Here is a 27,832-nt window from a genome sequence, read left to right on the forward strand (position 1 = left end):
CGAAAAAAAAAAAAACCGTTTCCTTGCCAACGGCATATTTTTCGCCCACCCTCTTGATCGCTCGCTCCCACTGATCGAGGGTCTGGAAAAGTGTAGAAACTATGTAATAAGCCCCTGATGCAACATACCAAAGATTTTAACTCTCATACATCAAATCGAAAAAAAGGGAATAAATTTAAAAAGTGGGTATCGGCACGAGTGACATAAAAAGTAACTTTCTCAAATACGCTTTCCAATGCAGACTGAGTGTCAGGCTAGAATATTCGAAGGAGCAACAGCCATCCCTATGACATAATGTCTGTTATAACCATTCATCTGTTTACTCTTATCCACCAAATCGAAAGGAATTATCGAAAAAAGTAAGCTTTCTCAATTGCACTTTCTAATGGAAACTGAGGGCTGGGTTGGCAAAGTGTTCGGGTACGTTGCTTGGAGACTTTCATGTGACATGTTGCATTCCATCTTTGAGAGTGAATAGTAAAATAGCATATATACCGGGATAAGAGCCACCCATTTTTCTCTAAATCTTGCTGTTATTTAACTTAAGAACCTTAGTTCAAAATATGTTTAACATTCTTAGTCGCTCACGAACTCTCAATCATTTTAACTACAAGTGGTGATACTGACAGGTCTGGAAAATTCTTTTCTTAATGCAGCTTTATTCTTCTGAATTGTTTATTTATTTATCATTTTGTTCAGGGACCGTGTTCGGGAATTGCTGAACATAGATAAATTGCGATTCTTGCTGAATCGAACCTCTATGACCGAGTTGGATAAATCCTATTTACACCTCTCAAGAAAGCTTTCAAATTCTTCCAATATGATGCACTCCTTAAGAGATCAATGGTTACTACAGACATTGTGTCATAGGGCTGCCTGTAGAACCTTCGAATTTGTGACCTTGGCTTCTGGCCCGCACTCAAGATGTCAATCTTGAGTGGTGCAGGAGTGTACGGGTTGTTTTTGTACGTGACTAAAAATACTAATTATCTCCAGGTGTGATGTAAACAAACAAATGAACTTCAATAACTCTTACACAATAGTTTCCGTCATGTAAATACAAGGTCACAAAATGTTGAAGAGGTTTCCGTTCTTTTGTTCTATGGACGGAGGTGGAGACTAAGAGGTCGATTCAGGTATTATGTGGTTATACTTGTAAGCGGAGTTAATATGGCAGCGTAAACTGGTCGGTTTTGTTTGTGTTTATGAATTCTATGAACAATAATCTAGACATCTATGGACGATACAATACTTTTATTTCACATTCTTTCTCATATCAGTCACCTCTGACTGATTGTAGGCTGTTAATCAAAGGAGTTACGTCATCGGTTTCGTACCACAAATAATCGGCTTACACTTTTGAAGTTCTTTATTACCTAATCATCGATAATCTTGTCCATCCGTTACCATCTACTTTTACGTGTAGGAAGTAAATTACCTCTTTTGCGTTCTTGTTCATTAAATTCGTAGTTCGTGGAGGTATCCGTTTTTCAACATGATTTGTACAGCCCAAATATTATCTAGGCACAAAGTAATCGAAGCAGCATTTCAATTGATCCTTGTGCTTATTTCTGAGATAAAATGGCGATCGTGAAAGGAATGGAAACCTCATTTTATTAATGTTTTTATTGTGTATGCCTTTCTTTTTCTTGTTCTACTTGCTACTGATTGCTACGTTATTTTTTGCTTCGGGAATTAGGTAAATATCGATCAGCTATTACCAATAGAACGCAGTTTAGGCTCTCGTATTCAAAGATATTCAGCTTCAAGTACGACTGCGCATCCGTTTGTAGCCACACCTCACCGTGGTTGTTGGAAGACTGGCAGGAGCATTTACATCTGCCACTCATAGAATAGATCTTGTCCAGTGTTAGCAAAGTACTTAACCCGGCGTTACATAGCGATTTATCCCGAGTCTATCACGCCCCTGCAACTGAGTTTTTTTTTGCAATATTGAGATGGATAGCAGAGACCATGATTTTGGAAATCCATGCATATCTCATTAAACGATGCAAATCAGTCGGCGATGCAGGTGCAATGTTGATGGACTTTTTTTCTCACGCTTACAGTAGCTAACGGTATGGACACTTAATCAGAAGTATTTTATGACATCAAGTACATATGTTCTGTGACATGCACGAACTAATAACAGATACATTAGCTCCAAAAATTTCAGTCATTGCAATTAATGTAACATTATTTGCAAGACAGTCCTATACTTCCACTATCCGTTATGAAAAGGATACTAACATAACTTAAGCACGCCTTTTTCCTTTACATGGCGTAGTGCTTGTACACTTTGATATCGCAATTCTCGAAACCACCAAGTAAATAAGGAAACGAATATAGAAGGTATTCATTTTCAACTCAGCAAACAGAAAAAAAAATTGTAAAATGAAAGCTAAAACAAAAAAAAAAAGAGAGAGCGGAAACTGTATTACTGGATTATAATAATCAGATAGAAGAATGTGCAAAGAGAGAAAAAAGGACACCACGGTAAAAGGTTACCAAAACAGAGCCGTTTAGTTACTTTTCTATATTTTTTTCACCTCTAATTATAATACGTAAAATCATTACTCGTAATATCGAACATTGCATTAACTTAAGCGAATTCATAACGCAATGTGATGCCTTCTTTCCTTGAAATCCAGGGGGGTAAGATATGGACTCAGATTTCCCCTGGTTTATATCACATCAGCAAAAGATAACATAATTAAGGGGTGAAGGTATTTCGGTGAACGTGTCAAACTGAACTGGCTTTCTCGTTTACGACGAGACTTGTAGTTCGTAACCAACTCAGTATGTACTCATTACCTGCCAATTATCGGTCACATTAAGAGCTTTCTCGCTTGCTTTAGTGTCTTGTGAAATCTCTTAGCCCCCTCTTCAACGTTTATTTCGGTTGACTCCCCTCAAGCAAAAGTTCACTGATTTTCGTGCAATATTCTCAGAGCTTAGCTCGCCTCTCTAACTATATATTGTACCGGTGATAATCGTCGAACGGGTCATGAATACTGACGCACACGAGGATGAGCTGATTTACCGTTCAGTGGAGCGAATGTGAGTGAGAGCGTTCATGTGAAGAGGTGTGCAGCGGGTCAGAGGAGCCCACAACCAGCTAATGTTGTATAAATATTCATTTGTTAACTGAACTAAGCGATCTGGAATGTAGAGAACGCGTAAGGGTGCTTGTTTGCTTTAAACGGGTCGTTTCGCGATCATTGAGAATCTCTGTAAAAGAAACAATGGCACCGGCTGTCTTCAATGCTTCAATGAATTTATCAACTTACTCTACCTTGCCTGCGGTCAATGGTTTCCGTGCAGTGTGTAGTTAGCAATTTGTGGTTGATGAAAGCGAAATTAAAGTTTAAACCGCTATTGTCGCTTAAGATCTTAGATGTCTACTGGACTTTTATTCGGAAATTAGCAACAGCTCGTTAGTTCTGTTTAATTGCAGTTGCTAAGGAAATCTGATACAATCCTCTAGATCCGATTGATGAAAAAAATTTCACATTTGTCTGTTTGAGAATTATTCATTTTTATGCCATTGGGAGAATGAACGACTCTGGAATGTACTCAAAGTTTTGGCGAAGAAGAGTTTGAAAAAGCTAAATTTGTTTTTACCATGAAGAAATTAAACGTTAAACGAGCTCTGACGAAGGTAGACGCAGTTAAACGCTCCAAATGGCCTCAGTTAGGGGTCAGTAGATATTAAGAGCTTCAGCGCCATGAAGTTTTCAGTATAGGGGTTTGTAGAAAAAAAAAATCTTAGTCGATTAATTTGCAGACTAATCTGTTTGTTAAAATACATATCTTTTATGACGATATATGATATATTTCCTGACAAGTCTACATACATATTCAGTTGCACAAATTGGGAGGAGACAGAATAATATGTTGCTAACTAGCTTATTTATCTATTTTTGTACCTCCTTGATTGAAAAAATACCGGGGATATTTTTAGCAGGAAAAGTTGATGATATCTGCCATTTATAGAACTAAAAGTTAACGTTTGAATATTCACTAGAGTGCATTTATTGAGTACTGTTCACTGACCCATTTACTTTCCTTTCAGATGAGCACCGAATTGAGTATCATTATTAAGGGACTTTTAAATATCTTGCGTTGTTTAGCTACTTTGTTTTTCAACGGACTCAATGATTTCCGCGCGTGATCGACCAAGCGGGAGTTCATCGAACGATCTGCAACTAATAAATATTTTACGATAGGCAAAATCAAAGCGAAACAAAAGCATATCGCGCGCATAATATTCGGCGAATTTGAGACTGTCGGTGCAGTTGGAATGACCAAAAGGAAGAGAGTTACTTCGGAATATCTTGTACCTCACATATTGATCGTCCTTGATCACTAATTATGCCAATTAACGAGCCAAAGCAACCTATTGAGACACCAATCAAACATCAATTTTTTCATTACGAGGCGTTACGATTGGCTGGTTTAGCCTCTTTCCTAATTGATACTTTGGTGTTAAATAGGGCGTGTCTGACGTCACCTCTAACCACGTGATTGGCCTAAGACGATACCGTACACCGCAATACGATGCAGAGTGAAATTTGTCCTGCTCACTCACTCTGGCCTGACAGGCCTTGATCAACGATGAAGATGGCGACAGGCCTCGAGTTCAGTGAAGAAGAAGATTTGCTCACTGATGAGACCATTGAGGAGCGGGATCCTAATTTCGTGGAGGAGAGATTTCGCGTAGACCGGCGTAAACTGGAGCAAATGCTTCAAGGTCAGGCTCAGTAATTGGAGGAACTCGTGATTTTTATTTACTCTCGACTCTATTTTGCTTAAATTATTAGCTGAATTTTGTCTTAATGTTTGCGATTTTTAGCTGCGGTAGCAGGATGTGGACAAACAGGCGAAGAGTTCTTCCAGAAGGTTAGAGGAGGTTAAATTATCGTTTCTAACTCGCTAGATAATTGCAGCTGTGTTTTAAATCGTTTTGTGGTGGTATGTGTCATAGATTATGGAAGAAACGGCAACCACGATAACATGGCCCTCGAAACTCAAGATCGGAGCGAAATCAAAGAAAGGTTAGTCAGTAAACAGCTCTTACGTTCGTCAAGGATAGCTTGGTTTGATTAAATTTCACTGGCTCGGAACAACTTATTTCAAACGAGAAGGGTGAAATGGCTCTTGCGCTTCGTTGACATGGTAGTGTGCTTTTAGCATGGGTCACATACTCAAACTATTGCAAACTGAAGTGGAAATCGTGATTGTTTTGATTCGTTTGAATAGCTGGCCCGTATTCCGTCGCAAACATTTAATAACATTTTTTAATTTGTTAATACTAATTGTCACAAATAGAAAATTCACCAAAATGAATCATTTGCTTTTATTAGTTCCTCGTGTCTCGAAGGACCTTGTTTTACCACTAATGATACCAGAAACAGCTTTTGTGTGGATTGAAAAAAAAATTATTTTCTTTTGTGGCTAATTTCCTTTGTATCAAGCTTTTCTTTCGAAAGATAAGCATAATAATTGCAGTTATTTTGTTATAAATAACTGTTTCTTCAGGCGGTCTCTGAGTTCGATGGTGCGAGACGAAAATCGCGTTTCTCTTTTCGATTGTTTTCTGACCCTTGCGTTTCCGGAAGGTGTGAAGTAAACTAAGAAATTTAGTGAGTCCTTCGAAAACTATGAAATCTATTGTTTCGTAGAGATAAACTGTAACTTTGAGGAGAAGGAGAACAATACTCTGCTGGCTCTATTTCTAGCTTGGCCTGTTTTGCATTCTCTTCTCAAGAGATACAGCTATTAAAACTCGAATCGACGGCGTAATATTAAATTGTATTTGGTTATCTTCCAGCATTGTTTGTTCCCTCGACCTATGCTGCTACATGTTTTGTATTCAGCTTTAGCGCTAGAAAGTTTAGTTGCATGTTAATTTTTTCGAAATTAGTTCTTTCTAATATCTTGCGTTCGCCTGAGCGCAGTATTGATCGGAAGGGCCCGTTATGGCACGCTCTGTGAAATTTCTTTTTTGACTGATTGTTGAGTGTCTAAACTCTATTCTGTTCTGGCCCGAGCGACTCACTCTTGTTTACATTGATAGTAAAAACATGTCCCGTTTTCTTCGGTGGGATTTTACCACGACAGCCCTTAAACGGTATTTTATTCGCGAAATCAATTAGGTTACGGATGTGGAAAGGATTGTCCTCTTCTGTTTTGTCGGTACCTCGAGTCATTCATGCATGTACGATCCTACTGGGAATATTCATTTCGGCGACACGCTTGCTGAAGCGAGTCACGCATGGTAACTGACCTCGTGCCCTTTGATTTATCTACCTTTTGTTGCTTACATTTCCCAGCACGAACGTAATAAACTCATGTCTCGACGGGAAGGATAAGCAAACACAATTATCGCAGAAAATATGTTCCTTCGCGTGTCTCTACATCGTACGACGCTTTACAATATCGTGATTGCTTTTGAATTCGTGTGGGATAGAAGGCGCGAGGTGAAAATGATTTTGTTGTCGATATGTTTGTAGTTTCTTTGGGAAGATCGCGAGTCGCATGGGTTATTTGATAATGTTCTCTAAGTATTTACGACTTTAGTGAAGTAAACAATTGACTTAATTTGCATCGTATGACGTGAGTTCAAAGCAAGGAGCCGTGTTTACGAACTTACTCGGTACGTGTCTGATGATAAATTTCAAGTCGCGATTGAAATGACCTCTCATTTGTGTTTGATTTGTATATTTTGATTTGAAAACCACTGGTAATTGTCATTGCAAAATACAGAGTTTCTTTGTTTTGTGAATATCGAGGTATTGTGATGGCTAGCCATAATTATCGTGTAGTAACTTATGTAAACACCAGCTGAAAAGGACTTATGTTCCGCCTGAGGTGTGCAGTACATGCAGAAACTGGGTTAAGGCTTATCAGATCTAAATTTTTTAAAGTATCTAGTGATAAAGCTCAACCAGTGAGGAAGCCTTCATCATTGCTGTTGATAGTTTTATGGTATGGTTTGATTTCATATCAACCAATCTTTCCTTTTGTTGTATCTTTTTATGTGATTTTAAACTTTTGTTTTCTTTGAAAAATTAATAATTTGTTTTTACTGTTTAAATCTGAGGGATGGATAATTGGGTTTTTTGGGGCATGAGATATAAGCAGGATACTTAATGCTATCCAAGGCAGCATTTGAAAATTATCAAATCACAACACGTTGATAACACGGTGACAAATTTTATGGTAATTTTCATGGCAGTGGTACAGGGGAGACGGAGTCTGCAAAGTCTATGCAGATGCCTTTTTGCTTTTGAGTAAACAAGTAGTGTTGTTGACCTGACCCTGACACCTGAGCAACAAAGCCTAGCTGTGGAACTAATTCAAAGAATTCCTGCTTTATGTTTTTTTTAATCTATTTATATACCATTCAACAAGTTATAGAGCATGAAAGTTTATAGTACAATTTTAATTACAAAAATCCAAAGCATTATTTTTTAACTGTATCTTAGCATGAGCCAATGCTGCCAAATGATAATCTAATTAGTTATCAATTCCATTGTTGTCTAGAATACTTGTTTGCAAAACATAACAGTATACATAGCTGTCTCTCTGTCTGGATATTTTCTGTTCCAAGAAACAAAATTTCAAATATGATAAGGTCAAACAAACAGTAACTGTGTAGTTCTGTACATTTATGTGTTGATTTAATTTACATTAAAAACTTGTAAGAACAACAACATTGACAAACAGGATTTATTCTAATGTATTATCCTAGTTGGTTTAACTACCTAGAGAAAAAGGAAAGAATAGCTTTCATTTAAAAAAAAAAAAAAAAAAAAAAAAGAAAGGAATTTTTGGATCCCTTTATAGATACTATTTCCCAAGCAGTTTGGTTCAAGATTTGAACCCTCACCTGTACAGGAAAACACTCCTACAGTTAAATACATGGCTGTGGACTACAGATAGTACTGAGTGTAAAATCTGGATTGATGCAAAACAAAGAATAGACCTGTTACAGTATAATTATCCATTAGTTAATAACTCTCAAAAAAAGGAGAATAATTCGGTCCTTTCAGTAGGTATGAAATCAAGATTTAGTTCTCCAGAAGAATGTTCCCCAAGTACTTTGTTATTGACTTTTGAAAGGACCGTCACTGATAACCAAAGGACAGGTGTATGACATTTCTTTTTGATGAAGTGCTCAACAATACAATTTTGACATGAAGCTTACACCAATGAGGTTTATTTGGTAACAAAAACTAGCAGGGCTGGCTATAAGTTTGAAAGTAGAGGACAATAATGGTAGGCAGCCAGGTTCTTGTGGAGACCATATAGTTTTTTCAGAATACGTGTAAAGTGGGGAACCAAATTAAGTCAAAATACCCCACATGTTCTATTTGCAAAAATTTTCTACCATGGAATTGATTCACCCTCGTAAATCTGTCACTTCTACTTGTAAATTATGGACTTGTTTCCCTTAAAAACTGGCAAATGGCAGCTGTACATAGATGGTATTTCCATAATTGTATATATTTTTTTAATAAGCATATCATTAAGCTTGTATTAGAATAAAGTAGCTGGTTTAAACTGACAGACTAAGTTGTTGTTTGGGTTGCTACTGGATTTTATTGGTAGCTCTGTAATTAGTCTGATAACGCAAATTAATTGTGAATGATGCTAATCAGTATACTTGTAATTCTGCTGTATTTTTTTATTCTGAATGAGAAATTAGCCTTAACTCCTCTGTAGTGGAATATGGTTTACCAGTAGAATGTAAACTGTTATCTGAGTAGTGTGCAGCGATACAGCTCTTCAAAACAATTATAGGTACACTCTGGTAATTAACCCTTTAACTCCCAAGATCTGATTGTTAATTCTCCCCTCCAGCTGCTACACATCTTCTTTTAAATTAGTTATGAGAATTTGGTGCTAGATCAAGATAGCAGCTTCTATCTAAGAAGTTTGAATATTCTCAACACCTGTTTGCTGAATAATGTATGGATATTATTGGGAGAAGTTTCATGTTAATCACTTCTGGGAGTTAAAGGGTCAAAGCAAATGAACTTTGAAAATCTATAATTTGCACTTAAAATGAGAAGTTCCATTCTTTCTGTGCAAGGTATGTTAGCTCTATCAGTCAATGAGTATTTTATCATTAAATTGATGTATTTTGAAATTATGTATGTTTAAATCTAAATAGGATGTGATGTTGTAGACAAGATTAAGAGCACTGAACAACTATAAGAAAAGATTTCATGATGAAAGCATTTCCCTTCTTCCTTGAATTCAGAATAAGAAACACACAATTTGTTAAAAAAATGCACCTTACATGTAATTTCACATATCTGCTTTTAGGTTTAAATCCTCAAGGAGAATTCATTTTTGAAACATTGCAACCACCCTGTGGTTGTACTGAGTCAGACAGCTTAATCCAGACCCTCTATTGTTAACCTGTTGGACCCTACACATGTTATTATTTGTTTCTTACCAATTTGCCCTTCAATCCAGTACACCTATGATTTTACATTTTTATTTATCATCCTCACTGAAAAGCCTTATTTACAGAAGCTTCCATAAACTGTGTGTATGTATTTATGTTTTATCTTAACAACATTGTCCTTTCAAAAAATGTGGGGTGCAAGTGTATGAATACAATGCGAATATAGTCTTGGTGAATATAGTCTCTTATCTTTGCAGAGGTATCTTTAGAGTATTGATTCAATATCAGCCAAAATATCATTTGGAGATTGTCACAAGTTATATGTTTATTTTTTGGTTGGTACAAAGAATGAACAGATCCCCTAGAACAAGTTGAACAGGTCCTCAGATATCATTTTTTTACTAAACGTACATGAAGTTTTGAGTGGTTTTGCAGACCAGTTCCCATTTTGTTCCTGACCCTTCCCCACTTTATCTGTAGGTTCAGAAACCTTCTTATTTCCAAGTAAGGTTTGCTTTTTTGCTTGCAGCACTTTCTTTACTGTAAAGTTTTCTGGGCTGTCTTGTGAAGATCCTGGTAATTATTTGCTTTGTCCATGCAGCCCATTCCTTACCACTTAATCAGTGTCTCTGTCCAAACAAATTACATCTGCAGTACAGAAAGAAAGAGTTAACACAAGTATATGAAAAAAACTGAAATTTACATCAAATACAGGGGCAAATTAAAATAAACTTACCCTCATTGATCTCCACCTGTGCGGCATGAGACTAATCTCCATTTGCCAGACAAACTTGAGCCTGTGATTTCATCCAAATTGTTGCAAGGTAACGTGAGCATTAAAAGACTCATAGAATTATGTCATGTGGTGTCCAAAAATTTGAAACTGTTCCAATGTTACCAAAATAGTATGAAAAAGGTGTACAAACCTTATTCATATGCAAATCAGAGTTAGAAAAAAAAGCAAACAAAAAAATTGCTTGGTCTGCATGATCTGTAGTATGCTTTTTAACATGACTGTGTCACCTTTCAGTTTGGTTTTCTATAGCAAAGTGTGAACAGGACTGGACGGGTCATTTGATGATAATTATTATTTGAATAGTTGAAAATTTGCAATTGAGTTTTTTTTTAATTTCAGTATTAGACTTTCTTGTGTGCATATTAAGTGCATGTGCTGCATTTACCTCTATTTAAGGCTATTAGATGAGCCAGATTAGTTGTTATCAGTGGTTTAATTTTTTTGTTTTGTTGTATTTAAAATAATATTGATCAAGAGGAATTTGGGAAGAGGGAAAGTGATATGTAATCAATTTTTTCAGATCCTCATATCAAAGTAGCAGGCTCACTAGACTCTGTGCGACAAGCAAAAGAGAAAGTCATGGCAGTCTTAGATACAAAGGTAGAATGTTTCCTTGTAATTGCTTTGTTCAGTTTCAATTTTGGTATTTTGGTCTTCACTAAAGGGTTGTTGGCAGACTGTTGATTTTGATGTTTACTTTCAACATTTAGTCAAACAGGGTGACTCTTAAAATGGATGTGTCTCACACTGATCACTCCCATATCATTGGGAAAGGAGGAGGGAATATTAAGCGAGGTAAGCCAAGTCCTTACTTAATATTCCACTGATTTCAATACTTTCCTTTGAAGCATTCATCAGATGTACACCACAAAAAAGAGTATCAAATGCAATCAGGGTAACATGCAATTTACATGAAAGTAATGACTCACCTTGGATTAAAATAGCCAAATTTAGTTTTACACTAACTTTTTGTCAAGCAGCTCTAGATATGATTAGTTAAACAAAGGAGGAGTTAGGCTGGCTTGTACAAGTTTGGAAGGGGAAATCCAAAGGGAAATGTGTACAGTATATAACATGTACATGTCTCATGACTATCATGGAGTACATTTCTGACCTTCATATGCACTAATCTTTGACCCTTTATTGTCCCAATCTGCTGTAATATGGGATGTTGTAATCATCAAAACACCAGATCACAATGTGATTGTTGGCCTCTGAAGAAAGATCAAATCATGCCAATTTGCTCCCAAATGATTTCTTGTTTAGTCCTTGGAAATCCCAAGATCTGATTCTTAAGCATACTGTCATAGAGTGTTACTGTGAGTAGATTTTCATCCAAACTGTGAGATGTTATGGAAGAAACACATTAGCTTATTAATTACTCTCCTGTTTTTGTCCTTGTAGTTATGCAAGACACTGGATGTCACATTCATTTCCCTGACTCAAATAGAGGAGCTACCAATGAAAAGAGTAATCAAGTATGTTTTAAGTATGATTATGAGTTTCACTTAAACTGTAAGAGACACATTCAATTGATGTTAGATATACAGTAGAGTGACAACCTTTTCATAAGTTGAAAATGCATTTCTGAGCTGAGGTATGTGCCGATATTAGGTTTAAGTCTTTTGGAACAACAAGTGAAGCTACATATATTCTTGTTCTTGTGCTTGTCATGTCAGCCTATATGATTTACTAAATATTTTCATGAATGATTTGGAGTATTTTAATGTGGTAATGGTTATTTTTATATATTGATAAATTTTTAATTAAGGAAATTCTGTAATTGCAGGTGTCTATTGCTGGCCAACCTTTAGGTGTTGAAAGTGCAAGACAGCAAATCCGGGTAATTAAGATTATGACTAAATGTTACTATGCAATCTTTGATCAAGAGCTAAAATAATTGTTTAATTTTTCTTCTCTCAGGATTTACTGCCTTTGGTTCTGACATTTGATTTACCCTTGAGTGGTAGACTACCTACAGATGCCAATTCACCAACTATTCAGCATATAGCCCAAACCTGCAACGTCTCTATTTCTTTCAAACAGGTGAGCAAAGGAAAATATTGGAAAGGTAATGAATGCAAAAATCTCTAATTTGCTCACAATTTTTCTCAACCTTTGCTCAGAAAACTGGGTTGTGTCCTCGTGTACCGGTTCACAAAGGAAGGAAACATTAGCGAACTGCGTCATAACTCCATGTATGGTTATGAAAACAAAAGGAATTCCCTCGTGTACCGGTACACCAGGACAGCCCCGAAAACTGTCTGCTTCCTAAATTGATTATTTGTCCATTGACAGTTGTCAAAGGAGGGGGTCGGTATCACAATTTATTCATTTGTTTTGTTCTTTTTCAGAGACCTAGAGCAGGAAATCAAACGGCAGTTATAAGAGGATCACAGCAGCATATAAGTGGCATAAAGGTTTATATGAATTAACAGCATTTGTGCAAAAACAGTATTTGCAGTGTTTTCTTTTGCATAACATAGTTTGTTTAAACATTTTTGGTGGAGGACTATCTGCAAAATATTCATGTTCAGGCATAACAAATGAAGAGCATCTAGTAATGGTCACTAGCACTGTGTAGGTTCATTGTAATTATCATTATTATGACAGTGAGGATAATTAGAAATGATATTGTTATATTATTATAATTATTATAATCTTTGTCTTTAAGAACAAAGGACATGTAGATATTTAAGGACATAAAGTGCATGTGTGAACCCTCAGTCCATCCTTTTTTCAACCCTCCCCCTTAAAAAGACACCTTAGCAATGAAGTGTATCCTTCCTTATAGACTGGGTATTAATTACCAGAAGCATTTTGTTCCTTCAACATGTAGTGTTGCTCTTGCTTGATTTAATCATATTCACTGTGCATACAATTTTTAGCCTATGGTTGCCAATAACTGGAAAGTCTAAGTCAATCTTTTTATGGTAAGGTGATTAAAATATTTTATTAGAGCCGGTACATGTGGTTTTTTATGTTTTTTCTCTATGTTCTCAGGATGCCATTGCCCATCTTGTTGGACACTTGACAGCAAAAATAGCTGTAAGTATGACATTGTGTACAAAATTGATAAATTATAATAAATATACGTTGTAAGAAGCTGTGTCCAAAAATTTTTGTTACATCTAATCAATTTGCTCTATGGTAGTCAAGTTGAAAACAGGAAATGTCACTATGAATTTTACCTGTTAACTCTGATATGATGGTGCAAATTTAAGGATGCTATTAACATTATTATGTATACATGTATGTTCAGTCTTCAGTTCCAGTGAACATGCAGATAGATATTGCACCCCAGCATCACTTATTTATAATTGGAAGAAATGGTATTAACATCAAGCAAATCATGCAAAGGACAGGAGCAAAGTGAGTTTTGTGTGTAATGCACAAAAAACTAACTTAAGCTCTGCATTTTACTGTGTTGTGACTTTGATTTGTTTATATTCACTCCTCGATATTTTTATGTCTGAAGTTCTTTATTGTTTATTTTTTTAAAAGATTGAATGTTTGTGATATGTTGATCTGGTGCTTACTTTACAAATCATTTTCAATTTTTTTTGTTTCAATTTATTCAGTTATTTCTGTAGTTTGTGAAAAAAGCTCAATGCATGTGCCCCTCTTCCCATCTTTTCAGTCATGAGACACAAGTAAGCCATACCCCCCAAGCAGCCATATAATAAACTATATTTCCACTTTCAAAGAAGTTATTTCATAAGGAGTGCCAATACAATGTTGCTAGAAAATTCTGAGCTTGAAAAGTTACAGAATTTTATATCCCTGCTTCTCATCTCTTTGCAGTATTTTATTTCCTGATCCTAATGGCACACAAAGGAAAGGCACAGTATTTATTACTGGAACAGTTGATGCAGTCATTGAAGCAAGATCACAGCTTATTGTAAGAAGAACGCCTTAAAGTGGTTTATTATTTTAATTGAATGACAATACATGTATATTCTTCAAAATAGATGGAATTTGTCCTTTTATTACCTTTGTCCAATCCTGGATAATTGAGTAAGGCATAAAATTTGTATGAAATCCTGAATTGATTTTTATTCTATGATCCAATATTTTTTTAAGGATTGTCTTCCCCTGATATTGATGTTTGATCTAAGAGAGGAAGATGGAGATCCAGATATACGTGAGAGTCTTTCTTACTGAAAATAGATTTGACATTGACTGACAAAACTTTTTCTTTCAAAAGTGGGGTTTGCATGTACAAATCTCTTACTTGTTCTGACTGGACACAAATGTTGTTAACACTAATATTTCTTACATAATTGCACTTACACATTGTCTGGTATTTTTGAATTAGAAACAATGCTCTTTTAATGAATTTGTAGGAATAAAGCTAACGATCCTATGTTCTGTTTGCTCCAGCAAATTTGAATAAAATAATGGAGGCATATGATGTGTTTGTCAGTGTAAAACCAAAACCCAAGCAGCCAAGCAAGGTAAGCAAATGAGGCTTAGTATTGCATGGATTATTGATGTGGAGAGAGGGTGGAGTTTGGTCTACTGGCTGCTACTGTACATAAATGTTCAAGTCAAATCATTGCACAAATAATGTTATGTAACTTATACACATGCACACAGATGGAATGGTCTTAAAGTGCTTTGAAACAGTATTTAGCATATGATCCTAAAATTTCTATTTCCCACTTTTTCTTTGTTTGACCCAAAGTGAACCATGTCATAAATTTTTGTAAACTGTAAATGTTTATTTGCAGTCTGTGATTGTGAAGAGTGCAGAAAAAAATGTTGCAAGGATGTATCTTGCGAGACAAGAAATTCTAGGACTGGATGGAAATGAAAATCTTGCTCTATCATCAACAATCTCATCAAGCTCAGTTGATCATGGCATTCCATCCCCAGACAATATGTCAAGAAATTACCTCAGTAAGCTCAGCCTCAGTTCGTCACCACCGGGTTACCTATATGACCACATGAATGGACACACAAGTCCCATGTTGAGTCCTATTGATCCAGCATCCAACAATCCACATCCATGGTTTGCCTCAACCATGGCTCCATCATCACCCACAATCTCGAACATGATTGGTGGTTTAGTGACCCCACCAATGAATCCTCTTATGAACCGCTCAACAACTTATCCAAGCAATCCACCACCTCCCCCTGGCCTTGGTCCACCAGTTACAATGTCTTCTATGCATAATAATGTTCCGGGTGGTTATGTTATAAATTATTCTGGATCTCTGCCTAGTTCAGATGGATACGTTGGCGGCATGAGTATAGGTAATAGTACCATTAACTTACCATATGGGGTCATCTGCCATTGTTGTTAGAAATAAATTTGCTGGTTATGAACATTTTCCTGGCCTGTGAATTATAACTGAAAATGATTTTCAGAGTAAAAAGCAAGAAATACAATTAAATTTGAACATGTGTAAACCTTATATAGGAAGACTAAGATATTTTTATGTCCCTCTAATGGAGGTAATTGTAGTGGAAATAAGGGTTGATTGCAGTCTAAAGTTATATCAGTTATTTCCAGCATTGAAATTACGCATCTTGCTGAACTGAGCATTGAGATTATTGTTGCAGGTGATATACCTCTGACATCAGTTATAAAATTAATATTAAAGTTCAATTTTGCGGTGATATTGATTAGAGGTTTGTTTCAAAGTTACCAAAACTAGTGCAGTTGTCGACCTCTCATGGCGATATTTGATTTGTTTACAATTAGGAGCAGAGCAAAGTCATAAATCACAGAATCACTTGAGTCGAAGAACCACTAGTCCTCAAGGACAAAGAACACCAAGCCCTGATGACAGACAGAGTTTGAATGGCAGTCCTATGAGACGAAGCTCTTCTGGAAGTTTGAGTCCAAGAAGTCCTAAGTGTATAAGCCCAATGACTGTTGAGGATGATGGTAAGTCTATTTTATCTGTATAAAATAACTTTCTCTCCGCGCGAGGTACATTTTCTTTTCGTCAGATATCGGTTGCTTAGCAAGTCGGTTTTTTTCTCCATTCTCCATTTTGACTTTTTGGGTAAAAAGTTGCATGTCTGACGCAACTTGGTAACCTTCAACGGCATAAATACCAAGAGCCAAATACTGAACCAAACTCTAGTAGAATTTTGGCTTTAATTAAGCATGCTTGCATGCGTATTTAACCTTCAGGATTTGTAATTAAGCGCTTCTTTTGACTTAATGAGAATTATTCACAAAGTAGCCTTATAGAGAATAGTCTGCAAGCTTTAAATTTATTCGACGAGTGTTATTTCGATATCTCAACTATCGCCAGCAACTGACCGTGAAGTGACCGATAGTTTTCGTGGTTCATTAGTATCTCATCGTTTTTCAAAGTTTGCGAGTTGTCTTAGGAAACACCAGAGGAAATATTTTTAAGAATGAGGAGATAACAAAAACTTACCAGTAAAATAGTGCTTGGAAAACTGCGCCACAATTTTGTTTTGGTGTTGTTCTAGCCGGTTGTTAGGGAAGTGTGCTCGCGTCACTTTCCCGCCGAAATAGGAGTCGCTGATTGGCCCGTTTTTTCGGGCCCAGTCTTGCGTTGCCACAGGTTTCCTTGGTATAGCGGAGGGTACATACAAAGCTCAGTTAGTCCTAACTATTGGCTAACGTTGGAACAAGTCTAGAAAATAGACAATGAGAGCCAGGATAAAGTTTGTAGTTGTTATGACAATAAGCAAACGTTTAATTACAGACGGAAATGACTTTCTATGTGTTTCGCTGAATTTTTAGCCCCTTCTTTAACATAACCCGCGAAATTGCTAATGCATGATTTCTACTGCGGCTACTGCGTGTTAGCATGGCATCGTGGTTTTATTTTGAGTCTGGAAATAGAAGTTATTTGTATGGGAAAAGCAGCGAACTTTGAAACCAATACTTTGTTCAAACGCAGAGAGCAAATTGAGGACTTTTGTAGAGTGAAACTTCTTGACATCAGATTGACCGATGTATTGATTTGTTCCTTCACAGCAAATCATAACAGCGTGGCCAGCGGAAATGACCTGACTGACTCTATCGTAAGTAACAAAGACTTACTGAACACGCAGTTAACGCACTGAGAACCGAGATACACACACCAGTCAACGTAGACTTCTGAAGAACCCTTAAACTCACTACTTTTAAGCTTACTCTTGTCATACTTAAAGTATACTTAGGAAACTGATTCATGAGAACCATAAACAAAGTTGTACGCTTTACTGCTTTCTATTTCGATTCATAAACTTAACAACACTTTAGCAGTGTAACTGAAATACGGTCAAACGGTCAGAGAAATAAAAACGCAAAGATAGACGGCCCACAGTACTGCTGTTGATGAAGCCAGATTTCTTCTTTAACAAGAACAGACAGACTAAACTGACTGTAAACTTTAGAATGCACGAATGACATTTGCGGAGACGACCATTACGAAAAAAAAAAACAAAAAACGAAACGACACACATTTTGGAAGACGGACAGACAGACAGACAGGACGACATACGTATTGGTAGTGGCTACAGCTCTGGGTAAATACTTATACTGGCATCCTGACATAATTCAACATCTGTAGAACTGGTAAAAACTGAAATACTCACAACATTCACTGGAATGTCATGTCAATAAGACTACGGAGACGATGAGAGTAGAATGAAGACAGACAAACGGAAACGTACTAAAGAATGGATAGAAGAACGGTCGGACCGACAGACAGTATAGTCAGACAGAAGATAACGGCACATTGGTACGGACGGACAGCCACAGGCAACCTTACAGAGAGACAAAAAGACAAAACATTTAGCAGGAATGTGGCAATACCAAGGTGATATGATTTTGCAAATATTGGTAAGTAAGGTATTACAGGATAAGCAGGTCAAAGGAGCTCTTTCGGTTTAGTAATAAAAACTCAGGCAGACGGACAAACAAACTACAGACGGACATTTAGATGCGGACAGATAGACGTAAAGGCAAAGCCACCTGAAAAAGTTTTGCTCCTGGCAATTTAAACTCATGCATGGCACATGGATATCGCGGCCAGCTATGAAAGTTTTGAATAAGATTTAAGCTTAGTAATCTCACGTCTTTTTCCAGCCGTATCACGACGCTAAGACGCACGGCAGTAATGATGGAGCCCTAAACCCAGTTGGTATGTAATAAACTCCACAGTGTTCTAGGTCAAATGCACATGAAGTCTCCTAGAAAAAGCGAAAAATAAAACGAAACAAAACGTTACAGAATAAGGAGAAGTTTGCCGCAAATAACAGGGAAACAAAAACTTCGTCCGTTCATTTGAAGGGAAATTTGCGTCAAAGTATGATCATTAGATGTTGGTTATCCTTTTTCTATAGGCGATAGGGAGATTCATTGTGTACCATGTAAACTTTACAGTATTTTTGTGTCATTTATTTCAGGATCCTCAGTCACTCATGGTTCTAAAAGACAAACTGTTCAAATATTTTCTGGTGCAAAAAATGTTAGTCTTCGGTGAGTAACCTGGTTTTATAATTTCTTTCCTGGTTTTTCTTTTACTGATTCAGCTGTGTCTCTTTTTTTGGCAGTAATAGTACGTCAAGTCTTAACTCAGATCCCAGTGAATCAGATGACAGCCTTAGTTCGTCTTTATCGCTGTAAGTTCAAATACTTATCCTTTGTTGAATGAAATTCTTAAGTGTTGCATTCTGAATTCCTACCGCGCAGAGTTACATATGATATTGTTTCGCGCATGGTGGCTTAGCTTATGCTATAATCTCGGAATTCACCAGAGTGTTAAATTGTTATTTTCTGGAATAAGAGATAAGTGAACCATCACTCAGGGCGTGAAATTAACTTTTTTTTCTGATAGCCACTTGGCTCCTAAATTCTTCAAAGTGGTAGCCAATTCAAAAGAAGTTGGTCGCCATTTTCAAAGACAAACAAAATCTTTCTTTACGCTGTCAGCGTTCTAGATAGACCCTCCAAAATTAAGTTAGGGAAAAGATCTTTAACGTGCTACAAAGTGGACACTAGGATGGATGATATACAACGTTCGGGCTCATCTAAATCCAAGATGGCGTCTAGTTAACGATCGAGATGCATGTGCTACGTTTTGGAAACAAACTTAACGAGGAAGTTTGCCGCGGATTTATCTTTGCAAATCTTTTTAATTCACTATATCTCTTGGTAAGGTCTGATGAAACGTTCTAGTCGCCAATTTGGCGACTAACTTTCAGGATTTGGTCGCCAAAGTGAAAAATTTAGGCGCATTGGCGCCTGTATTAGGCGCAATTTCACGCCCTGTCACTTTGTTTGCAGCAATAAAAAAAGTTATTGTTGTTATCAACGTAACCATGATCATATTTGAAAGGACTTATTGCTGCTCCAAGATATTGTATACTCGAATGTGGTAACCTACCCCCCCTTCCCCCCTTCCCCCCAACCCCCTTTTTTGTATTTTATTGTTTATAAAGTCGAGTAGCGCAAAAATATCCTTGCGGGTTGACTTCAACCACATAATATTTATAATTTCACCGAGAAACAAAGGACTACAGTTTTTTTTCTTCATTTAGTGCAAGTGGTTCTCTAATATTATGAAATATTTTATTCTTCAGCCTGCAGCAGCTCCTACCAAATACCCCCATTCAGCCGGTAAGATACCTGTTACAGGTTCTCAGGGACTGCTTGAAAATTTGTTTTCAATTACTTGTAGCTTCCCAGATGTTTCTGTGTTTTTCTATGGTTTGTTTCTTATTTTTGAAGTTTGTTTTCCTTCCTTTTGTTTTTGTTGATGCTTTCTTTTTCAGTACAGTGCGATAATTTGCATATTTCTCCTAACACTCAGCTTTTACTGATCAACAGGCTGCTCGTTACGACTATTTGAAGTCCAAGGCGACCGTAGGTAATGCTACTTAACTTTGATTAGATTTATCTTTGAATATTTACTAGGCGCTAAACTGTTACTTGTAACTTAACAAAACAAAAACATTCACAACATTTATATTATAACTAAATTACAAGACTTATGAAACAACTGCAGTTGATTATCCAGATGAAAATCTACGACTAAGCCAGTATGTCAAAAACAGAGATGCAACGCTTGCTTGAAAAATCGTTTTTTCAAAGTCTTCCTTAAAACTAGGCACATTTTATATGGTATCCAGTCAGTGTTTCATTGTTGTAAGGCAAAACAGGTCTCCCATCTAGTACATAGTCAGTTTTAAAGCGTCTTAAATCCAAAACTAAATTAATCCAATGAAACTCAAAGCAAAAAAGACAAAAAAACAAAAAATGCTCGGGGAAACGCTAGTTACCAAGTCGAGATTAGTTACAGCTTTACGTCTGTTTAGAAGAGAGATAAGCGCGAGTTTTTGAGACCAATCACAAAGTGAAGGAAGCGAAACCGAAACAATCCTGGATTTCTCTACATGGAAACAGAAGTCAAAGTTACTTCATTTTTATACGAGGTAAGATGTACTGAATTAATGACTCCAGTCTTTCTTTATCAGCCATGCAGAAGAAAGTTGTTATGAACGAAGTGAGAACGCCTACAAGCCATTGGAGTGGTCTTGGATTCTCGAAATCAATGCCGGAATCAGCAATTAAAGAATTAGTAAGTAATAGCACTTACACTGATAGCATCAACCTTTTTAGCTTTAAAAATGAATTAGGTTATTTTGACCAATATTCACTCATTTTATTCACGGTTGTATGGTGATCGAGGAACATACAGACTTTCGCGCATTTACAGCGCCGACCTTAATACAAATTTTCATAGTCAGTAGGCGTTCCGTTCCGTTTGCAAGAGTTGAGGTGAAATTTCGAGCGTGCAACCGTTTCCATGCGTGCTTCATATTGGAATAAGTAATGTTTCATCATGGAAAGTGTGGTTCCTTCGATAGCTCAGTTGGTAGAGCGGAGGACTGTAGACTTTGCTATGATATCCTTAGGTCGCTGGTTCAAATCCGGCTCGAAGGAGGTTTTTTCCAATACTATTTTCTTCTTTACTTTCTTTATAATAATTTTGGTCATTAATAAGAAAACCTAAAACACTAGCTTGAGTTAGCTTTCAAAAGAAACTATTCCGCAACTGGAAATGTCAAAATTATCACTTGTTACCATTTTTGTTCTTTTTCAGCTTGATTTCAAGGCCCATACCAAAGGGAATCTATTGCCGTACAATGGATCGATTAATGGAAGTTTTGAAGTGAGTTTTTATGGCCCTTTTTTTTTTTTCGTGATTCTGCAACTTGATAACTTTATCAACCCGGCAACCTTAAATCTCTCCTTAGATAAGCGATTCGTGGAGACACTCCCTATTAGACAGACACTAATACACAGAGTAGACACTCCATGTCAGAAAGAAGATTCCACTGTGACGAAGAAACTTTCCGCCTCTCGTGCAAAAACATGTGTCATGAAATGTTCGATTTCCCTATTTTGTTTGAAGTCTTTGATGAATATGTTTTTCTATTATTTATTAGGCTACCGATACATCTTCGCTGTTCAGCTCTGGTCCAAGAGAATCGCGGAGCAGAAGTGGATTTGAGGTTTGTATCATTGTTTGCCGGCTCCCACTTCATGTTCATCTACAGTGAACTTTCATAGATTCAGGCTGCAAGTCGGGCTGGTTTTCGTGTACTTTCAGACGAATGCAAGTCACGTAAGCGGATGGAGGTGTGACTCCTTTGGCTCGGGTTCTAACCACATGCACTGATGCGTTTTCAGAACTGTCCGTTCTCATCTAAAACAAAACGAAGCCGAACATTTTCACCCACACTAGCGTTTTGCTAATTTGCTGTAAACTGTCCCCAATACAACGTTTTCAATTACAAAATGTATACACTTCTGATGATGTACGCTTTCGATGTTTACGACATATCAGCAGCATTGCTGTTTTTAGTTGGGGTGCTGGACGTTGAATCTGCCTCTGTTCTTATTTCAATTTGTTTTGTCATTCTCTTGCAGTCTACGCTAAGACCAGAACGCCTTGACGAAGAAGAATTGCCTGGTGAGTTAGTTTCTTTGGTAGCTTGAGGAGAGCAAGTGTAGCCCGTTGTCAGACGTTTTTGAAACTAAAAAAAAAAAGTTGATATCCGTGAAAAATTTGCGCGCTTATGATGGGTTGAAAACGAGTGCATGTAGTACGATTGTAAAGCTGTAACACGAGTGCAAATTGCAAATAGCGCGCGCACGCTTTTAAAATTTCGTTCGTCTTGACTTGTTGTGTTGTTTTTTCATGTATATTGTTAACAAGTAATAGCATGATTTCACTTGCATTTTGGTGTTATAAGCACTTGTAAATTGTTCAAAGACTACAAATTGCCCCCGCCCTGCGGGCAATTTTTTTGTCGTTGAAATATTTACTCGTGCTTATTAACACCAAATTGCACTCGAAATCATGTTGTTACCTGTGTAAAATACATCGCTTATCCTTTACCGAGTTTGATATTAATTGCATTTTTCCTTTCTGTAGCTGAATGTAGCAGACCAGGAACCATTGGCTCAAGGAGGAACAGCTGTTCATCCACATCCTCTTCAACTTGTTCAGGTGCGACCTGAAATTGCTTGTGACAAAGTTCTTTGTTTGAATTTTTTTTTCTTTTCTGGTTCTCAAAGTCTCTCTATTAAGTGTCGTTTTACCTGGAGGAAATTACGCGAATTCAGCTGCCATAATGCGCTAAAAGAGTATCTTACGATTGGCAGCACTCCAGCTATAGTATACTTAAATTGCCGAAAAAAATTACACGAAAATCGATTCAAATGCTCTTCGCCGTTGAACTGATGCAAAATTGAGGTTGCTCTACCCAATGTTGTATTCTTTTCCGCGTACTCCTTTGCTCAGATAAAGTATGCACGAAACAGCACGAAAGTACATTTATTCACTCAGAAATGCATATCTGAAGCTTGAATATCTTCTCATCTGCCCTTAAATACATTCCTGAATAGGTCATCGCCGATAAGTTATTTTTCTCTCGTAATTATTTATTATGATTCTGTGACCCTCAGATCTTCGGGACCTGTTTGAGAAAGTTGGTCTTGAAAAGTACCTGAGGACCTTCCAAGAACAAGAGGTAGGTTCCACCACAAGCAAGTAAGTTACATTTACTTGCTTTCTCACGTAAGAACAGCAAAAACCTTAGTATTTTCCAGATGTTTCGCAAAAGTTTCTTTTCCTTCAAGTAACCTTACTATACTGTAAATCCTCAGCTTTGGAATTTTTCCCTTTTATTTTCATAGCTTCCTTTACTCTAATTGTGTAATTCTATTCCTCGGAATATGCAAACGGAAGAGATTTTTGGCCTATCGTGCAAAATTCCACCAGCGCGTGATATTTGAGGCCCGGTATATTAGATCATTCAGTGAAAAAGGAAAGAGAGAGAAGCTGATTTTTTTTTTTAAGTATAGCGAATACTATGAAGGCTTTATCTCAAAGACAAATTTTGTGTTCGCTAAGGTTGACTTGCCAACGTTCCTGACTTTGACGGACGACGATCTTAAGGAACTTGGAATAGCTGCTTTTGGCGCGCGGAGGAAAATGCTTCTGACAATTCAGGGTGAGTTATTGGTACTGTCACTGAACAGGAAGTGATACTTTCTTTTTATCAAGTTTAGTCGCTACTTTAACCAGAAGATATGTGCCTGACCTACGCTTTTAGCGGACAACGTATGAAATTTATTCTCCTGAAAGCTTCATTTGCAAAGTTATTTTAAGTTATTCAAAGGCAGCTAGGATATTTCTTGCTTAACTTGTTTCTCAACTTCGGTACTCGGTATTTAGTGGGAGCTCGTAGAATCACGACAGTTATCGTGTTTACCTCTAGCTAATTTTTCAACCCTAGCAAAAAGGTGCGTTCAATGCGTCAGTTAAACACCTACTACAAGTCGCTCTCGTGCTAAAAAGTGAACGTTTCTAGATTCTAATGCGATTGCCATCCGCTTTTCGTGTCCTGCCTTTGAGTTCATATAAGTTTTATAATCACCAAATAGTTATCGGGCCTGAAAAGTTCTTCTTTTACTGAGTTACTTCAATATCATTGGAAGTAAGTGCAAAAAAACTGCATGATATCTTCCGAAGTTTTTCTCTCTTGTGGTCTTCTGTATATCCTATCCTCAGGATGTCAAGTTACTCTATTCTCCCTCAGGAGAGCTTCACATCTCTAAGAATGGCTGGGAAATAGACTCCAGCGCACGTTTAAAGGCTTTGGGTAAATTTCTATACGCACATTTCTACATTTTTCGCGAAGACAAATGCTTGTCAGTATATACTAGTGAGATCCTCCGCTCCTATTTGCAATCCGAGGAACAAACGATTTGTTTCCTTTGCTAATCGTCTTTGATTAACTTTCGTCTCGCAGACCTGAAAATGAAACCCAGCCATGAAATAAAACAACCGAGTTCCGACTCCACGGACCGTACTGGACCCTCGGGAAGCCTTTTTTCGGACAATGATTTTGGCCCTCTCCCATTCTGCAGACGACATCAGATTGGAATTGCAAGTAAAAGTGGGAAATGGTGACTTCCTTGAAAGCTTACCTTACTTAAAATATGTACTGTAAGTATGTTGGAAGAGAGTTGACATGACTTACTTATTTCCCTGTGTTTTTAAAGCAATTTTTGTGACTCGTAAAGGAAGTTACTTAAAATTCGCTCTTAGAGAAGACTTAAGAACCATTGTGCTATTTTGTAAGGGTGTTCTTAGAACTAGCATTTGCTAGGGTAAATTAGTCAAGGGCCGCCTTAAATATAAGAGTGCGCTCGATCTGACTGAATGGGAGAAATTATAATGGGATTGCCGTTTATCAACCCTATGTGCGCAGATAAATTATACCAGAGAAAACCAAGTAAATTATCTAAAGCAACGAACAATTTTGGTTGGGCTGCTAACATCCAACCGGTGCAGAGGTTGTAAATAATACACGTTATTGCAGAAAACGGATTTAGCATTATATAATTATCTAATTTATAGTTTGTGTGCACGTTAAGTTAATTATACAGGAGAGTGAACTACACACTTTTCTCTCAATTCGTTTGTGTTGTGAATGTAACTGATTTTTGCCATTTTCGCGTAAAACAACTTTCCTGCAGCATACGAGAGATTTAGCAGTTGGCAAGATGTTAAGCAAGTTTGTTTCCAAGCTTCGCCGGCAAAGAATTTCGAAAAGTTGAGTGGTAAATTAGGCTTTTTCAATGGTTAGGAAGGGGTGGGGTGGTCAACAATTGGTTAGGGGACGGGGGCAAGAGACGTTTAGCAAAAAATTAAATTTAAGGTATGGTGGACCCCCCCCCCTCCCCCCAAAGCAAAATTAGTGTTCTTCCTGTGCTGATTTCTAAGTTCACTCTTCTGTTTAAGGTTACTTAATTAATATTATTCGAAGTTTGGTAGATATACATAAAAGAAAGGAGAGGTTTTAAATTTATTGGGAACAAGATTTAAATTAAGGAGCTTCAGACTTCCGTCAGATGCATATTAATTTTATAGAAATTTGTGAGACTTTTTATACTCATGAGGAGCGAATTCCTTGGGTTTTTAAACATCCTTATCTCGAAAGTACTGCGATTTGAACACGTACTTACACATGTGTTTTAACATGTTTTCCAAATTTTGAAACACTCAATTCATGAATTTGACGAGGACAGGGAAACTGTTGCTAGTACACAGCTATTGAAATTCATTTGTCAACTGCGTGACACATTATACACTTACCATGCATCGCGTGACACATAACATGTGCAACCTTTGAAAGTCGCGGAGCATTACATTTTCATGGCAGTTTACATTAACTAAGAGAGTACCAGTCTTTAACCGGCTGTAACTGTTAAATTTCTCTTTTATTTTTCAAGTCAAAACTACTATCGATAGAAGTAACTAAGTTTCTCTATTGCGGGCTAAGAATTGGTTGAAATCGTCAGCGGTACTTGCCGTAAGATCCCCACTCTGGTATTGCATAAACAGACTTGTTTTAACGGTCCAAAATATAGACAAGAACCGTTTTCGTGTGCTTATTCCCCGGAAATGTCTATATTGTGTATTTTATGTTCTGGCGTCGTACACAACGGTTGTGAATTGACTTTAATTCTTATTTATTTTTTTTTTAACAAGAGGCAGATCGTTTTGTGACATTTCTGACTAGTGTGACAGATGAAAGAAACGCAAGTCTAAAAAAAATTGGCCTTGTTTTCTATATGCGATTTCAACTCTTCTGAGCCCTCTAAGAATTTGTTTCCGAAGCAATGGCTCGAGTTCTCAACGCTTGAGGCGTGGTCTTAGTTAGCAGAGATACCAGTATCCCACTATTTACAAATTACACTTCACGAGAAGCCCATTTTAGTCTTCATTTAAACAAACAACCGTGAAAAAATTCAAAAAGAGAAAATGATAAAAATTTATATAAAACATATTTAGAGACAAGGTGGAAATTACTGGAGGCAGAAATTTTGCTGCAGTCACACAAAAAAACAAAAGTAATTTTAATTGTTTAGTAAAGATTGTCAACTTTTTAACGTATTGGACTGATTTAAAGACTTGCATGTTTAAGCTAGTGCATGTAAATGAATGGTATTTAACAGTAGTGGTGAAGCAAAGCTTTTCTTCTCATAGAATGGTGGAAGTTTGCTCAATAACGCCTTGCTGTGTGTTTAATACTTCAAAATATTGAACGAGATCATTCTCAAAAAAAAAACAAAAAAAAACGAAAGAATCAGACAATGACCGGAAATTTGAAGAAGCGGGCGTTTATTAACAATAGCGTTTATTGGTAGTCATCGGACGTTTCCGACAACTGATCCAAAATTTCCGGAGAGGATTTTCAATGCCTGTCACCAATAAGGAGCCTAAGCATAGACGTTTTTGAGACGAGAATAGCTGCAGAAGTTGAGAATTATTTTCCTTAGCTGGAGCTTACAACAGATGTTTTTTTTTAACTGTATGCATTGAGATGCTAAAACTGTTTAAAGCTTTGCAGTCGGTTCCTTGATGTCGAAGCGCATTTGATCGGAAGTCGTTACTTCCTGGCGGCGTACCTGTCTCAGAAACGTCCGCGCTCGGTCTTTTGTAACAATATCAAATAATTACCGACCAGAATCGAGTTTGATTTACCGCAGAGTACTCAGGACAAGCTTTCTATCTGGCCATTGTAGAATATACTAGCTGCGTAACAGAAGCTGTGCATAGAAAGTATTACATTCTAAATTGTTTTGTTTTTTTTTATCCAGGCAAGGCGCCTTCAGATTATTTTTGAAAAACATTTTATGTTAATTATTCTTTTGCACACAAATCATTGTGAAGTGTAAGAATTACACACGCGGTTGACTTTCACTTTTTGGTTGATTGCACAAGTTTGAACAATTAACCCGTTCAGCCCTTTCTTTTATAGTAGCTTCGTTTCATTACTCGTAAAGTTTGATGAGATTTTAAAGATGATTAGCTTCGTAATTCTCAAAATTATTATTGAAAATTGATGATGATCAACGAACGGGGCTGATAGGGTTAAGAACTGGAATTGTTCACATTACGCCCTGTTGTAGAGAGCAAACTATTTGTACTTCACGGCAGAACCATTTCAATGAACGTGCAGAGGTAATTTGAAAGCTATACGTTTGATGGTGCGTGACAGCGTAGCCCTGTAACAGAATAAATATTTTTGAAACGTAAACAATTGTCTCCCTG

General features: G+C 37.0%; 1 protein-coding gene, 3 long non-coding RNA genes and 1 other non-coding gene across 7 annotated transcripts; 3 read left to right on the forward strand and 2 right to left on the reverse strand.

The window, feature by feature from the left end:
• Positions 1–1,055: 1,055 nt before the first annotated feature.
• Positions 1,056–27,818, forward strand: LOC113681873 (protein bicaudal C homolog 1). 3 transcript variants are annotated; one of them, XM_089201293.1, is made up of 31 exons: positions 1,056–1,136; positions 4,497–4,753; positions 4,856–4,902; positions 4,988–5,057; positions 10,738–10,817; positions 10,928–11,012; positions 11,622–11,695; positions 12,007–12,060; positions 12,141–12,263; positions 12,572–12,637; positions 13,221–13,265; positions 13,480–13,589; positions 14,022–14,118; positions 14,301–14,361; positions 14,601–14,674; positions 14,951–15,476; positions 15,928–16,113; positions 17,188–17,234; positions 18,283–18,337; positions 18,603–18,675; positions 18,750–18,818; positions 19,779–19,815; positions 20,026–20,065; positions 20,673–20,776; positions 21,302–21,370; positions 21,648–21,713; positions 22,132–22,174; positions 22,640–22,714; positions 23,173–23,237; positions 23,621–23,720; positions 24,522–27,818. In XM_089201293.1, exons 2-31 carry the CDS (start codon positions 4,618–4,620, stop codon positions 24,680–24,682), a joined length of 2,838 nt encoding a protein of 945 aa, XP_089057419.1. In that variant the 5' UTR covers positions 1,056–1,136; positions 4,497–4,617; the 3' UTR covers positions 24,683–27,818. The 3 variants fall into 3 exon arrangements, with proteins under 3 accessions (XP_089057419.1, XP_089057418.1, XP_027054800.2); XM_089201292.1 differs by lacking the exon at positions 1,056–1,136 and adding an exon at positions 1,939–2,078; XM_027198999.2 differs by lacking the exon at positions 1,056–1,136 and having other exon boundaries at positions 3,699–4,753.
• Positions 7,007–10,072, forward strand: LOC149049258 (uncharacterized). Its single transcript, XR_016185143.1, has 3 exons — positions 7,007–7,030; positions 8,731–8,808; positions 9,951–10,072. It is a non-coding gene; the product is annotated as an uncharacterized LOC149049258 (long non-coding RNA).
• On the reverse strand, positions 9,731–11,278 carry LOC149049259 (uncharacterized). The gene is made up of 3 exons (XR_016185144.1): positions 11,147–11,278; positions 10,158–10,218; positions 9,731–10,069 (listed from the first exon to the last, which is right to left on the reverse strand). It is a non-coding gene; the product is annotated as an uncharacterized LOC149049259 (long non-coding RNA).
• LOC149049260 (uncharacterized) lies at positions 13,898–16,671 on the reverse strand. The gene is made up of 2 exons (XR_016185142.1): positions 16,619–16,671; positions 13,898–15,573 (listed from the first exon to the last, which is right to left on the reverse strand). It is a non-coding gene; the product is annotated as an uncharacterized LOC149049260 (long non-coding RNA).
• On the forward strand, positions 21,056–21,141 carry Trnay-gua (transfer RNA tyrosine (anticodon GUA)). Its single transcript is given in 2 exon segments — positions 21,056–21,092; positions 21,106–21,141. It is a non-coding gene; the product is annotated as a tRNA-Tyr (tRNA).
• Positions 27,819–27,832: the final 14 nt, after the last annotated feature.

This window comes from Pocillopora damicornis, chromosome 3 (assembly GCF_964200805.1).
Source record: "Pocillopora damicornis chromosome 3, jaPocDami1.2, whole genome shotgun sequence".
NCBI classification, from domain to species: Eukaryota; Metazoa; Cnidaria; class Anthozoa; order Scleractinia; family Pocilloporidae; genus Pocillopora; species Pocillopora damicornis.